Source organism: Myotis lucifugus, unplaced genomic scaffold (assembly GCF_000147115.1).
Source record: "Myotis lucifugus unplaced genomic scaffold, Myoluc2.0 scaffold_285, whole genome shotgun sequence".
Classification (NCBI taxonomy): Eukaryota; Metazoa; Chordata; class Mammalia; order Chiroptera; family Vespertilionidae; genus Myotis; species Myotis lucifugus.
In genome coordinates this window covers 1100109-1116234 of record NW_005871333.1, presented here as the reverse complement: position 1 = coordinate 1116234, position 16126 = coordinate 1100109, and the positions used below count along the sequence as shown (strand labels likewise).

The following is a 16126-nucleotide window of genomic DNA, read 5'->3' as shown; positions in this document are numbered from 1 at the left end:
TGAAGCCACTCTGAAATGAAGTCACTGCAAGATATGAAACGCCCAAAATTCACAACCACCTAAAACTCCAGATCCAAATTTATTCTAGCACTTACCATCCCAGACTCTGTGGAAAGAATGTGGAATCCTAGCAAAACTTCCCAAAGTCGGTGATTTCAGAGTTCACTGGGACAAGGCCAATATTACCACTTTGACTTTTTCCCCAAAAAATACTAAGTACAAAATATAAAATGTCTGACAGCACTTTGAAATGTTAAAATATTGCTGAACTATTTAATCAACTGTCTTACACTATTATAATTAAAAGAAGGCTGAACAGGAAGCTACTCAGGTTAAAGATCTAAGAGTAGAAAAGAGTATGAGCCGAGGCACGAGGACTAGGGAAATTTTGTTTCTTCTGGTTAAAAAAAAAGCCCAAGAAATAATTCCTGAAGGACAACCTGGACTCAGTAATAGCACTCAAAATATCAACACCACACACGTGTTCACTGGGTTTCTAGATGCTCTGGCTCCTAGACAAGCACTCCAGATCCTAGCAAAAATTCTGCCCTGTAACATCCACTGATTGGTCGGTGCCAATGTAGCTGGTCCTCGGGCAGCCATTGTGCTACTTGTCTGGTTTTGCTGCTTTTTCTGGGCCTGGAGCTGAAATACAACTGAGGCCTAGATGTTATCTTTAGGAAGGAAAAGATCAGGGGATATAAACCGCCTGACCAGCGATATGAAAGATCAGGGGTCCAAACCGCATGACCAGTGATATGCTAGGGGAGGATAGGTTACCCTGGGGGCAATGTTCTTGTTTTCCCAGTTTTGCCCCTTGCTAGGCATCCAGGGCTTTCTGCTCATGTCTAACATTTTCCATCTCCTGAATTAGCAAATAATCTTTAAAAATTTATAATACTGATATTATCAAACTGTAGAGGAACTGGCATCCTCATATACTGCTAATGGAAGTGTAAGCTGATAATACATTTCTTGAAAGAAATATGTATGTTTATGTATCCTTATATATAAATATACCAACATATTAAATAGATCAAAAGTCTTAAAATTTACATACTCTTTGGCTCCAAAATTAAAATTTTGCTGACAGATAGGAATATATGCATCCATTTAGGCATTTTTATTTTTTATAGACCCAGAGAAGATCTCCTGATAATGAATCTGACAATCTATACTAATAAAAGGGTAATATGCTAATTAGACCGGGTCAACCGAACATCTTCCGGTCATCCTGCCTTCCTTCTGGACAAAGCCATGGTGGCGGGGGCCAAGGCAGAGGTGGCTAGGGGCGATCAGACCGGCAGGGGGGAGCAGTTAGGGGTGATCAGGCTGGCAGGGAAGGGCAGTTGGGGGCGATCAGGCCGGCAGGGGAGGGCAGTTAGGCAGCGATCACACAGGCAGGCAGGCCAGCAGTCCCAGGTTGTGAGAGGGATGTCCGACTGCTGGCAGTCAGACATCTGCTGAGAGGTCCTGGATTGAAGAGGGTGCAGGCTGGGCTGAGGGACCCCCCCCCCATGCATGAATTTCGTGCACCAGGCCTCTAGTCACCTAATAAAAGGCCAGGTAGCTGCCTGATCACATTGCCTGAGGCTCAGTAATTGGCAAGCCCACCTACACACAAAGAGCTTCAATTCACATTTTAATGCCTTACTCTTTAATAGACATGGACAGCCAAGAATCATCAGTTTGAAGAAAGCCATCAACATGAAAGATAATGCAAGGTACAGAGAAAAAGATGTTTGTGGAGTTTTTTTTAATCCTCACCCAAGAATATGTTTATTGATTTGAGAGAGAGAGAAACATCAATGTGAGAAAGAAACATTGATGGGTTGTCTCTCATATGCGCCCAGGAATCAAACCTGCAACCTTTTTGGTGTATGAAGACAATACTCCAACCGAGCCTCCCAGCTGTGGTAAAAAAATATTTTTTTAAAGTGTAAATAATCAATTGTACCTCAATTTTTACAAAAACTATAATTACTATCCTTACAGAAAAGAGAAGATATTGCATCCATGAAACTACAACAATATGTGTGTAAAAGGTCTCCACAATTACAGATCAAGGCCTCCAAGATTTGAAGGGAAGATAATTTGCAACCTAGACTTCTGTACCTGCCCAAAGTATCAATCAAGTTTAAAAGTAGAATTAAAGACATTTTCAGACTTCCAAGAACTCAAAAAACAAACCTCCTCCTCTCCCTTTCATGGGCTGCTATTGGAGTACATGCTCCAACAAAACAAGAGGACACAAGAAACTAAGATATGAGATTCAACACAGGACAGAGGCAAAGGGAAACCCACAATGATAGCTGTATGACACATCTAGACAACAATCAATTCCGATTAAAGCAGTTCCTCCACCAATCTTCCCATCTCAACAGATGGCATGACCATCTACCAACTTGCTCAAGCTCTCTCACACGCCAAATTGAACATCCTCATGATTGTACCTTCTAAACAGCTTACAATCCCTTCTTTCAGTCTCCAATGCCACTTCCATATTCTAAGACTCTGTCATCTCTCACCTGGTCTACTGTAATGGACAGCTAACTAGTCTACCTTATCCCATACAAGCTATTTTCCATATAACAACCAGTCATTTTTTAATACAAATAAGATCCTGTCACGCTGATTAAAATCCTCTAATAGCTTCTCATTCCACCCAGAATAAAACTCAAGTTTCCAAATACAGCCCACCAACCTCTGCATAATCTGGCCCCTGACTATCTTTAGAATCTCATCTCATTTCCCTCTCACCCTCTCTCACTACATTCCAACCACAGTGGCCTTGCAGGTTCTTGAATATGTGAAGTTTTATCTTGCATTTGACATGGTATTGGCCTTTTACATCAAATTCCCCAGCTCTTCACATTGAATTATTCTCATCTTTCATGATTCAACTTAAATGTAATTTCCTCAGAGCTTTCCTGACCATCAATTCTCAATTAGCCCCTCACCAGGTCAGTTTCCCTTCATTTCATTTCCTCGGTGAGTTAAAATGAGGGAGTTTTGTCAACTGAATTATGGTATGTCCTAGTAGAACAGTATGCAACTATTTAAATGAGGTTATCAAAAAGTATTTATATAAAATGGCTCAGCAAGACAATTTTTAAGAATTAGAAAAAGATGGATAAGGAGAATGTTTCCTACCAGTTATCACTGACATTCTATAAAGTTGTAATTGTTAAGACAGTATAGAACTGGCAGAAAAAAGATGAGACTGACATATCAGTACAAAAAGTCTAGAAACAGATTTGTGACATAAACTTGACCTAACAAAGGTAGCACTGCAGATCCATAGGCAAAGGATGGCCTTCTCAATAAATGATGCTGGGATAACCAATTATCCATATGGTGGAAGGGGGGAATATATCCCTCTCACAACATATTATATAGAAAAAAGTAAATTTCTATTTAAAGACCAAAAAAGGAAAAAGGTAAACTTTAAAATCCGTAAAAGATGATTTATGATTTTTGGGTAGGACAGTTTCTTGAAATGCTCCCTTTCTCTTACACTTACACACACACACACACACACACACACACACACACACGGGCACAAATCTAAAAAGGAAAATATTAATAAACTAGAGGCCCAGTACACGAATTCGTGCACCAGTGGGGTCCCTAAGCCTGGCCTGCGGGATCGGGCCGAAACTGGCTCTCCAACATACCCCAAAGCGTCCCAAATTGCAAGAAGGCGCAGGCCAGGCTGAGGGACCCCACTGGTGCATGATCGGGGCTGGGGAGGGGCCGCGGGAGGGCTCCAGGGCATGTCCAGCCTGTCTCACTCAGTCCTGATCGGCCAGACCCCAGCAGCAAGCTAACCTACTGGTCAGAGCGTCTGCCCCCTGGTGGTCAGTGCACATCATAGCAAGCAGTTGAGTGGCCTTAGCATATCATTAGCATATTACGCTTTGATTGGTTGAACAGCCGACCAGACAACCAGACACTTAGCATATTAGGTTTTTATTATATAGGATGCGACTTAATTAAAATTAAAAAGACTTCTGGACATCAATAGCACAAATTAGGAATATAAACCACAGACTGAATGCAGATATTTGTAATACATGTAACTGCCAAAAGATCAGTATCCAAAATGCTTAAGGAATGTTTTAAAATCTATACAAAAATACAATCACTAAAAAGATGAGCAAAGGATAGTCCCCCAAAAAAGAAATCTTAATTGGCAATAAGGATATGAAAAGATATTTCATTACACTAGTAATCCTGGAAATACAAATTAAAATCAAAATATATTATTTTATACCCATCAACTTGTAAAAAATTTAAATCTGACAACACAGAGTATTTTTGAGGCTATAAAATAAAGAAAACACTTATTTCTGATGGAAAGAAATTGATACAATCTGATACTATCTAATAAGATAGAACATGCATATACTTTAAGAGCCAGCAATTCTATTCCTAGAACTATATACCCTAGAGAGGTACCTTTCAAACATTTTTTTTTTTTAGAGAGAGAGAGAAGAAGAGAGAGGGAGAGATAGAAACATTGATGAGAAAGAGACATCTTCAATTGGCTGCCTCCTGCACACTCCACACCAGGGATCGAGCCCACAACCTGGACATGTGTCTTGACTGGGAATGGAACTGGAACCTCTTGGTTCATGGATAGACGCTCAACCACTGAGCCACACCAACCAAACCCTCTCACACTTTTTTGATCATCGCAAACATATTTTACCTTGTGACCCAATGCACACATACTTATTTAACTGAAACAAACATTCACAAAGCAGAGTTTATTCTTAATATGCATCACATATTCTGATAGTTTCCATTCTTTTTATTAATGTTTCAATGTTGGAATGACTCACTTGATTTTAGAACCACTAATGGGTAAACACACCCAGTTCAGAAAACTCTGCCCCAGAAAATAAATATATATATATCTTCTTGTGCAAAGGTAAGAGCATGTTTATTATGACATTCTTTGTCAAAATAAATTTAGAACATAAAAGTCAATCAGTAGAAGAGTGAATAAAAAATTGAAGGCATATTCATACAATGGAATTGGATATAACAGTGCAAACAGAAGAACTTAAGTATCGATAACGACAAATATCATGAACGTAAGATACTTAGCAAAACAAGCAAGTTGCAGAAGAATACATACAGTATATCATTTGTATGAACCTTTTAAATGTGCAAAACAAGAGTATACGGTACATTGTTTAGAAACACATTTTTACATAATGCATATATAGCATATAAAGATATGCACAGGGAAAAAGAAAATAGATCCCAGAAAAGTACAGAAAAGAGAGTGAAATGAAAAAGCCAAGTGAACATTTAGAAACTAAATCGTTAAAAGTGGCCCATCTTGCCCAGCCGGCATGGCTCAGGAGGTCACGGTTCGATTCTTGGTCAGGGCACATACCCGGGTTGCAGGCTCCATCCCCAGTGGCAGGGCCGTGCAAGAGGCAGCTGATCAATGATTCTTTGTCATCATTGATGTTTCTGTCTCTCCCTCTCAATTCCTCTCCGAAATCAATAAAAATATATTTTTTAAAAAGTTGCCCATCTTAAAATTAAAATTGCCTCCTTTCCAAGCACCAGACTAATAAAGAAAAGTTTGCCTGACCGGTGTGGCTCAGTGGTTGAGCGTCAACCTATAAACTAGGAGGTCACGGTTTGATTCCCAGTCAGAGCACATGCCCAGGTTGTGGGCTTGGTCCCCAGGAGTGGACATGCAGGAGGCAGCCAATCAATGATTCTCTCTCATCATTGATGTTTCTATCTCTCTCTCCCTCTCCTTCCTGCTTGAAATCAATAAAAATATATATGTTTTAAAAGGCTCAACTGCCAGCTAGAAAGAGTAATACAATCAAATTGAGATCAGTCTTCAAACACACATTTTTTTTAAATTTTTCTATTAAGTAATCAAGTACACTGAGTATCTATTTTTAACTAAGTAATGAAATCCAGAACATGGACAAAAAATACAACAGGTACTTGTGGGTGGATGAGATGTCACAGCAGATGCCCCAAACACAGCCATGTGCCAACCAGGTTGAGTCACTGTGATATGCTGAAAAAAGATATTAAGGCTCAGCTGCCACAGGTTGCAGTGAGCACTCACTGCTTTCCTCTCTGTTATATTTGCCAGGCATCATTCCAGAATGCTGAATATTCAGACATCTTCAAGAATAGTAAATCACTAAAAATGACAAAATGTGGCATCTTACAAATAGCATATGCTTATGATCAAATTAACACAGCAGATAGCCAATAAATATTCACTGGGCTCATGGAATAATTCCCTAAAATTAAAATGGTGGCCCTTCTAGGTTTCAATATATATGACATCCAGAAGATTAAACCCAATGCTATAATACCCTTTGCTGTAATTTCAAAAATGTCAATCCACTTGTCAGAGAATGTCATTTAAAAGGATCATGTGTAACAGAATTTAAGCAATAAACTACCAGACCAGTAAGCATGCCTCCAAGCCACAAGTTCAAACCACTCTGATCCCCAAACCAAGCAACTTCTCTAGGAAAACATCTCACCCATTCATTCAGTCAACCCATATTTATTACACTACATGTCAAAGGTACCACAGTAGACCTTAAGGAAGCATCGTGTTAATTTTCTATAAAATTTTTGTCAATTTTCTGTAAATCTAAATTTATTTCAAAATAAAAAGTTGAGTATTTTGTAGGCATGAGATCTTACCATTTCAACCACGTTATGAAAATGACTCATTTGGGCTAGGTATTATAATTTTCTTATTAGGAGAGATTATTCAATGATGTCAAATTCAGAATCTCAAAACCCAACTCTTACTGAATTACAGAAGACATAACTAGAAAACGAGTCAGTGACTGAAAAGTACACTTGCGAAACACGACACGGTAGTCTGTTAGCAAAGATATACACACTCCCAAAAAGACATAAAGCAATGATCATAAAGCAATGGCCCACAACACAAATAAAACGACTGAAAACATAAAATGTCAAGAACTGGACAAAACCAACTGAATCAATATGCGATAAAATTATGACTTGATGAATGTCTGTGGCCAATTTTTATGAGTCTGGCAAAAAAGGCTTTTCATTAGGTAAAAGTTGGATTGGTTGAGTTACATACCCAGATTTCAAGTCAGTTATCCTCAAACAGTTTGTAGCATCCAGTCCCACTTTTCCATTGCGGACCACACTAGATATAAATGGGGAGAGCATTGGAGAAATTCGGTTCAAGGCCACTTCTGGGGACATTTTAACTTCGACTTGCAAATCACCACTGAAAGCAAAAGGAAAGAACGGTGATCAGAGTATCCAAAAGAACTACATACACCAAGCTCCCTGAAAACCGGCACAGCACACACAAGTTTCTCTTGCATGAATAAATACCTCATTTTCCTGTCTTAAGCAGCCTCTCCCGATGAAATCATCTCCCTGCTATTCACCTACTTAGGACAGAGACTACACCACTGCTTTTCAGGAACAGAGGCAACCCTTGAAATCCAATTCCCTCCTCCTTTCCAAAGTTGATTTCTACAATGCTACACTCCACTTAAAACTCTCCCATTCAGCTTGCAACTGGCCGGTTCTACTTTAGTTGAGGCCTTAAGAAGCCTTCGCTGACAATCCTCTCCCTCTTAACACACAAAACCCACACACCAGTAGGTTAGGAATCCTCGCTTTGTGAGTAAGAACTTGGCTGATAATACTATATAAAAACCTAGAACAAGCATAACCTGCTTGCAAGTCACTTACTAGAAATTATTTTCTTCTGATATACTTCTCTACGTAATTTTCATAACTGTTACTGCACAGTGTATTATAACCACTGGAGAGAGATCACAAACTAAACACTCAATAAGCATTTTTAAATAAATAAATAAATAAATAAATAAATAGACAAAAGCTAGAGAAATATTCAGGTATATAGAGAAGATAATATGCCCTCAAACACTTGGTAGAGGATAGCATATCTAAGGAATAGATGCAGCAAAAATCTACTTAACAATTAAATCATGAAAACATATACCTGTCCAGATATTCAGCAACACAAACTAACGTGGATCTAGAAGTCTTTGACTATACTGTAAGGTGCTTAAGAAGTCCTTAAACTTGAAAATACAAAAGTAAAACCAATAAATCATATCTAAACTACTTGGAAACCCATGGGGCTGGGGGAGGGAGTACATGAATTCCTTTTAATAGATCTCTAAATGAAAGCCTCTACTTTCAGAGGTGAATAAGTCAACTTAAATGATCATTTTCTTTCTCAATCTGAAAGGATAATCCCACATCTAAAGCAACTAATTACCTGCAAGTTACAAGTAAATGATGTTTTGCTTCTAGTTTTCATATATTATACCACATGAGGACTTAGGTGTCCCTGCTACTATAAATGTTGAAAACTAGTACCTGTTTTAATAATTTCAGACAGTAACAAAGGTAAGAACTACAGTGATCTTTCAAAAAATAATAATACTGTGACCCTTCTGGGTGATGACACTCAGAAGTATCTTGGGCATGTACCTTCGCTGCAGGCTCCTCCTCAGCCCCGGCCCTGGTCAGGGTGCGTGCAGGAGGCAACCAATCAATGTGTTTTGACATTTCTCTCTGTCTTTCCCTTTCTCTTCCACTCTCTCTAAAAATCAATGGAAAAATACCCTCGGGTGAGGGTTTAAAAAAAAAAAAAAGCTTCCATATACATTATTGCAGTTGATCTTCATACCCCTGGGTAGTAAGGAATTCCCATTTTAAAGATGACACAGATAACTTTTATAATGCCTTTGAAAAGTATACTAATCTAAAGTATCATTTTGAAACCTATTTTTTTTCTATTCTGCAATGTTTCCACTTTTTTTTCTAACGACTGATGTCACAGTTCTTGAAAGGATGATTACCTAAATCATATGCAAATACAAAAATACTTATCCAGGAAAAAAAACTGAAGGACCTCACCTACATTACAAAATTATTCTTCCTCTCCCTGGTCTGTGTTTCTTAGTGGTTAGAGCGTCGGCCTGAGAACTGAAGGGTCTCAGGAAGGGTCTCAGGTTTGATTCCTGGTGGAGGACATGTACCTGGGTTGCAGGTTCATCTCCAGCCCCTGGTGAGTACATGCAGGAGGCAACCAATCGCTGTGTCTCTCTTACACTGATGCTTCTCTCTCCCCGACCTCCCACCTCCTTTCCACTCTCTCTGAAAATCAATGGGGAAAAAATATCCTTGGGTGAGCATTAAAAAAAAAATTATTCTTGTTTTTCCATAATTTTAATTATGGGACATATCTATTATAATTGTATCTCTCATTTCTATGAAAAATGAAAATAGAACATTCTGAACATCTATTCAGTATCAAGCACTGTCCTACCCACTTCAATCTGTAATCTCATTTACTTCCCCTGAACAATCCTGTCCTCTGTTTAATACTAGTTTCCACTTCATTAGTGGATAAGAAAACTAATACTCAACAAGACTAACTTGTTCAAAGTCCCCAACCTAGCAAGCTGAAGGATCAGAATTCAAATCCAGATCCCCCTCAAAGTCCACTATTCTCATTTTCCTCTCAAATAAACATAACTTCAATCACCAAAGAGAAAAGCATCGAAGTGAATTTTTTTAAGTATACATCTCTTAAAATTTGGACAAAATGGCATGAATTTAGACTCATGGTTGCTTTACAACTAGAAACAACTACTGTTTGCCTACTGCTGAAATTGGCCTGACTGACTGCACCAATCAAATGCTAGAGGGAGAAGAGATAAACCAAATAACTCATATGCATAGCCCATGCACACGGGCAATAGGGTAGCGAAGACCTGAAAGGGAGGATGGGGGGGGGAGGCGGGAGATATCTGTAATACTACCAATAAAAATACATTTTAAAATGCTAAAGGGAATAAACCTACTCCAGAAACCAAACTATACTTAAGGTTGACAACAACCCATTCCATTTCAGCAACTGTCATGACCTTAGAATGACACCTGAAGGAATGAATCTGTCTTTGTTTCCAGAACAGCCAAAATACTATCTTCTGACAGTTCAAGGTTTCATGCAGTGTTAAAATCTGTTTCAAGCGTGAGGTGCTGTGACTGCTCTAAAGGAGAGGGGAAACTACTCCAAAATCCGAGGTCACGGAATGATGATGGTCTTTTGGTGCGGCCCTGTTGAGCCAGGGGCATGGCTGCGGGGGATCACCCCCCCACACACACCCCACCCCACCCTCCAACCCCAGCAGCTTTTACACATCTCAGCACTAACAGATCGCAGGCAGGCAAAACTTCACGGTGGCCAGCCTCCCCTGAATGCTAGTTAGGCCATTTGTATTTCCTGACTTTGACATATTACAGAAGGAAAATGCAGCAATACAGTTTTTACAGGTGTCTGCTGCCTCCAACTGAGGTCACATCAGGTCCTTTGATCGGCCACCTGGGGAATACAAAGACGTCTAAAGCGTTGTCCAGTTTCTTGCCATTAAGATGGGATGACAAACACGGAAACATGTGCCCTGCTGACGTCACGGAACGGAAAGGGGTAGCGTCCAGCTGCGTCACGTCAACGTCATGGGCGCACGAGGCAAGTTACACGGGGGGGAAGTCATTTCTCCGAGGGACAGCACTGAAGAAAAACAAGCCGGCTCCGACCCACAGAATGATCACCCCAATTTAGGAGCCATTTAAAAGGGGCACTCTCCCTTCTCCCAAATTGTATGACCCCCTCATCACGCGGGAAAGAGGGAGAAGTCAGGTTAATCGGGGACCGGGGGCGGTATAGACGAGGAGAAAGAGTAACGCCTGGCCTGGAGGATGCCGTTCTTGAGGGGACCGGCGTGACGGGGACGAGCAGGGCATCTTTGGAGCCGGGCCTTCTCTACAGGAAGGGGAGGCGAGCTCTGGGCACGGCCCTCGGCACCACCTGTGCGACTCGGGGTCCAACCTCCCCACACCAGCCCCAGTCTAGGTACCTGGAACTTAGTCCGTTCGGTAACCGGCGACTACGTGGGGTACAGGTTACCCGAGCGCGCCCCCGACCGACGCACCGCGCTGCGCGCGCACCGCGGGCCCTCTGCGTGCTCGTGCCCGGATGTCCGCCCCGCCCCCTCTGCGGCCCCGCCGGGCGGCGTGCGTGCCGGACGCCCCTAGCCGCGCTCTCGGAGAGGCGTCCCCGCGGTGCCTGAAAGTTCCCTGTCCGGCGCTTTCCCCGCTGCGGCGAGCGGCGCGGGGGCCGGGGACTATCAGCCGGGCCTGAGGCGGGAGGCGGGGCCGGGAGACAATTCCTGGAAGCACTGGGGGCAGCGGGTGGGCGGGGCGATTTCGGGCATTCAGGTGGGCGACCCGCCGCGGCCTCCGGAAGGCCCGGGAGTTAGGGAGGGTCGGCGCGGCGTCTCTGGCAACGGGGTCGGGCAAAGGGTAAAGGGCAGCTTCCTGGTTGGAGAGCACCTCGCTGGGGCCATGGCCGCGCGGGGGAAACCCGGGCGGCAGAGGCAGGAGGCGGTGGCGGCCGTGGTGGTGGTGGGCTCCTGCATGACCGACCTGGTCAGGTTTGTCCGGGGCCAGTACGCAGAGTCCGGCATGCGGGGGGGCGTGTGCGCTTCCCTGCGGAGGCGCGGGGGCCGTGCGGATGAATTGTGCTGGCTTTTGGGGTGAGCTGCGGGTTCCCCCAGCCCGCAGGGTGCCTGATGGGCTGCAGGAGGTAGGGTTAGTGTGTCAGGCCAGGGGACATTGTGGCCAGGGCGTCGTGAACGCGCTAATGGTCCTGGAAGCGCCTCCAAAGCCCTCCTCCTGGTTTCCTGGCCAGGCTGCTGAGCCCCGCTGAGCAGTCATTTTACCCCCAAGAATGTGATGTGCCTCCCTGAGCTGTTGGGAGGACTACATGAAGTAAAGGGTTTTGGCCCGGAACCCTATCCAAGCTGAAAAAGGCGATCAGTCACCTTTAGCCATATTGATTGTTGGCATCCCTGCAGCATTACATATTTACAACTTATTTTACAGCATTCTAGTAACCATGGATGGCAACACGAGTGTGAGTCAAATAAAACCCGGTAAACACAATGGCAACACGAGTGTGAGTCAAATAAAACCCGGTAAACACAATATATAATCCATTTTTAAAAATATTTTTGTCTGTTTTAAATATAGAGAGAGAGAGAGAGAGAGAGAGAGATAGATAGATATGGAAACATCAAAGATGAGAGACAATCGGCTGCCTCCTGCACGCCCACACTGAGTATGGAGCCCTCACCCCAGCCATGTGCCTTGACTGGGAACCCATCAATGACCTACTGGTTCATAGGTCGATGCTTAACCACTGAGTCACAACGGCTGGGCTACATCCATTTTTTAAAGTGATCAAATCATGGCCCTAGCTGGTTTGGCTCAGTGGACAGAGCCTCGGCCTCGTTTGGGTCAAGGGCACATGCCCGCGTTCAGGGCTCCATCCCCAGTGGGAGGCAGCCAATCAATGATTCTCATCATTTATGTTTCTATCTCTCTCCCCTCTCCCTTCCTCTCTGAAATCAATAAAAATATATATTTTTTAAAGTGATCAAATAATGAAAGAATGGTTGATGAGATTAGATAGGGAGAACCTTTCAATTTATCTTTTTTTATGAAAATGGCTTTTTTTATTATAAAAGTAGTATTCATTGTTTTAAAATAAGTAAAAGGATCAGGTATTCCAAGAAAATCGTACCACCCAGATTGCTTCAGTTTAATATTTGGTGAATAGCTTTTCAATATAATGCTATTTTTATATTATAAAAATAAAAAATGATCCGGCATTACTACAGTAAGACCTCATCTGTCCTGCAACCTTGCTTTTCCAGAAGATAGCAGAGAACCTAGAAATAAATAAAAAGACCTTGGGACAATCAAAACAAGTCACCAAATCCCAGCACCAAGCCACCTTTGTTGTTTTTTTAACCTGGAAAATAGTTCTAAGGTTTTCACATAACCAATTTAATCTTATGTAGCTTAAAATGTTTATAAGCTCAAATTTCCAGGCCAAAATTAGAAAAAATGGAGAGTCAAGGGGAGAGACTGCTAGAGATAGGTAATAGTGATTGCCCAAAACCTGAAAGTGAATGGGAGAGTGTAACAACAACCAACAAAAGAATTTGAAATGCCAGTAGCCTTTGTTTTTCCACAAATAATTGAGCTACCTTGTCAGACACTGTGCCAACATAGATGTCCTTCCTTTGGTGACAGCGCATAACATTCAGCCTAGTTGTGAAGAGGCCTACACATCTTTTTGTAGAGCAAGAGTCAGCAAATCTTTCTGTAAAGAGCCAGATAGTAAATATATAAGGTCTATTCTTTAAAAAAAAATTCTAAAAATGTAAAAACTATTCCTATCCCCCAGGTCTTGTAAAAACAGCCTGTAGGCCAGTGGTTCTCAACCTTCTGGCCCTTTAAATACAGTTCCTCATGTTGTGACCCAACCATAAAATTATTTTCATTGCTACTTCATAACTGTAATGTTGCTACTGTTATAAATCGTCATGTAAATATCTGATATTCAGGATGGTCTTAGGCGACCCCTGTGAAAGGGTTGTTCGACCGCCAAAGAGGTCGCGACCCACAGGTTGAGAACCGCTGCTTTAGGCCATAGTTTGCTGACTGTTCTCTAGAGCATCACTGTCTTACAGCCCACTATAGTCCCTCCTCAGACTACTACAAAAAATTCAAGAGGAAGGAACGCTTCCAAGCTCATTCTATGAAGCCAGCATCACCCTAATACCAAAACCAGGTAAAGACATCACAATGAAAGAGAATTACAGGCCACTATAGTAACTGGTGTTAGTCATATGACTCTTCAAGAAAAGACAATATGGTACCCGTTAAATTTTATATAAAAGTAGGGCATGTGTTTTTTAGAAATCGTTCCATCAAATATATTGAAAGCTTGTTACTTAAAGGAATAGGTCTTCAATAAACCTTCAGACATCTAAAATAATAGATTACTTAGAAAATCCATCTAGTGGAATTTTTACCATAGGTGAAGTTGCAGAAGAGTAAGAAAGCTAAACAGGTTTCCCAAGTAACCTACCTAAAAGTGTCAGGGTTAAAATTCAGAACCACTTTCTTGTTACACTACATAGGGGCTTTCTGTGAAGCCTGACCCTCGGACATTAAAGATAAATTACAGTACTTCCTAAAATGAATACTCTTTTAACGTTGGGGATGGTGGGATGTCCAAGACCCATGTTAGCATCTGTCAGGATTTTAAACTCTCATTTCAGAGCTAGAGGAACTTAGGAATTTTTATCCCAGCCCTTCAGTTTATAGATGAGTAAACTGAGTTCTTCATGGTGGATCAACTGTCTAATGTCTCTTCTCTTGCCATTTTCTCACCTTCATAAAGGTTTCTATTCCTCACATGAATCACTAGTAAAAATTTTATTCCCCTATAGACTCTCTCCCATGACTTTCCTACAAACTTCTCATGGTATCTGACTACTTCTGCCTCTGAAGATCTTTACAAAATACCTGAGTATGGGTTTTTGGTTAAAACCAAGCATCTGTGATAAACTTGAGTGTAGCTTTGCTAGTTATGATACATATCGGGATTGTATTAGTTTCCTATTGCTGCTGTAACAAATTAACACAAACTTAATGGCTTAAACAGTACAAATTTAATAGAGGTCAGAGGTCTGACACATCTCATTGGGTAAAATCAAGGCGTCTGTAAGGCTGTGTTCCTTTCTCAAGGCTCTAGGGGAAATCTGTGGGGGGGGTTTTGTTTTTGGTTTTTTGCCTTTTCCAAATTCTCATGGCCCCTTCCTCCCATCTCCAAAGCCAGCAATTGGTCAGTCAAGTCTTGCTCATATGGCATCACTCTGACACATTTCTGCCTCCCTCTTCTACATTATAAGAACCCTTGTGATTATATTGGGCCCAAACAGATAATTCAGGACAATCACCTTATTTTAAGGCATCTTATTAGCAACCGTAATTACCGCTTGTCATATAACACAACATATACATAAGGTCCAGGGATTAGGATGTGGACAACTTGGGGGAGGGGTTAAGCTTAAAGTCAGAAAGTTTTATACTACTTAGAACAGGGGTCCTCAAACTTTTTAAACAGGGGGCCAGTTCACTGTCCCTCAGACCGTTGGAGGGCCGGACTATAGTTTAAAAAAAAAACTATGAACAAATTCCTATGCACACTGCACATATCTTATTTTGAAGTAAAAAAACAAAACGGGAACAAATACAATATTTGTATTTGCATGTGGCCCGCGGGCCGTAGTTTGAGGACCCCTGACTTAGAAGATCATTGAAGCCTATCAGTCCATCATCCATGTTTTACAGATGAGGTAACTAAGAGAGGTTAAGTAACTCCTCCCAAATCACACAGCCAATTAGTGGCATAGTGACAGCTAGAATCCAGGTTTCCCAACTTTTATCATTCCATTTTATCATTCCACCTCTAACTGTCTGGTATTTATTGCCCTTTTCATCTACAGTTCATTTGAGAGCTTGTAGTCTGTACATTCATTAACTGATTACTTTGTAAGGTGATAAAGAACTAAGGATTTATAATTCTCAGGTCTAAAGATAGAAATAAAATAAGGAATAGTACTGAAGATACTAAGTTTAACTGTACACCCATGCCTATATTGTAGAATCACTAGAAATAAAACTACTTCAGCAACTAAGCCCTCATGGATGGCATCCAAGTCCAACTCACTTTATACATTACATTCCTGTGTGCCAGACACAGCTAATTCCATCAGTGAGCTACTTTTAATTCATTTCTAATTTTAGTCCTCTATGAAGAGCAGTAATAATTTTTAAAAAATCATTAGCTCATCTAACATGGCCAATAGTGAATAGTATTTAATAGCTACCTGTATTTATCATTCTTCTCTTCCTTCTTGAACACTCTTCTCTGAAGTTCCACATTGCTAACTCAAGCCTCTTCTTGTGGAAAATTAAGTCCATTCTTCCAAAGACAGATTGCCATGAAAAACCAATAACACATGGACTTTTTTAGGCATTAGGCTCACAGGTCTTGGCTAATCATGCTTTCACTAATAATCTTTATTTCTTATGACCTGTATCACACATTTTTTCAATTATTCATTCAACAAATATTTTACACTATGTGCCAAGCACTTTCCTAGCT

General features: G+C 41.3%; 2 protein-coding genes across 6 annotated transcripts in view; one reads left to right on the top strand and one right to left on the bottom strand.

Moving 5' to 3' along the window:
- BABAM2 (BRISC and BRCA1 A complex member 2) overlaps positions 1-11173 on the bottom strand; it is a 333554-nt gene extending 322381 nt beyond the window's left edge. The window contains exons 1-2 of one of the 2 annotated variants that reach the window (XM_006099849.3): positions 10959-11173; positions 7124-7276 (exon numbers count right to left, since the gene is read on the bottom strand). In XM_006099849.3, coding sequence (XP_006099911.1) covers positions 7124-7251 — 128 coding nt within the window. In that variant the 5' untranslated portion in view covers positions 7252-7276; positions 10959-11173. The remainder of the gene's footprint in view (positions 1-7123; positions 7277-10958) is intronic. The other variant, XM_023763459.1, reaches the window with a different exon arrangement.
- Positions 11174-11339: 166 nt separating this feature from the next.
- The window catches only part of RBKS (ribokinase), a 71468-nt gene continuing 66681 nt past the window's right edge, over positions 11340-16126 (top strand). For 2 of the 4 annotated variants that reach the window (XM_014465305.2, XM_023763460.1), the window contains exon 1: positions 11404-11534. Coding sequence is in view for 1 of the 4 variants with exons in the window: in XM_006099846.3 (XP_006099908.1) it covers positions 11446-11534 (89 nt within the window). In the remaining 3 variants the exon portion in view is untranslated. Of the gene's footprint in view, positions 11535-16126 lie in introns of all 4 variants that reach the window. The other 2 variants (XM_006099846.3, XM_023763461.1) reach the window with 2 other exon arrangements.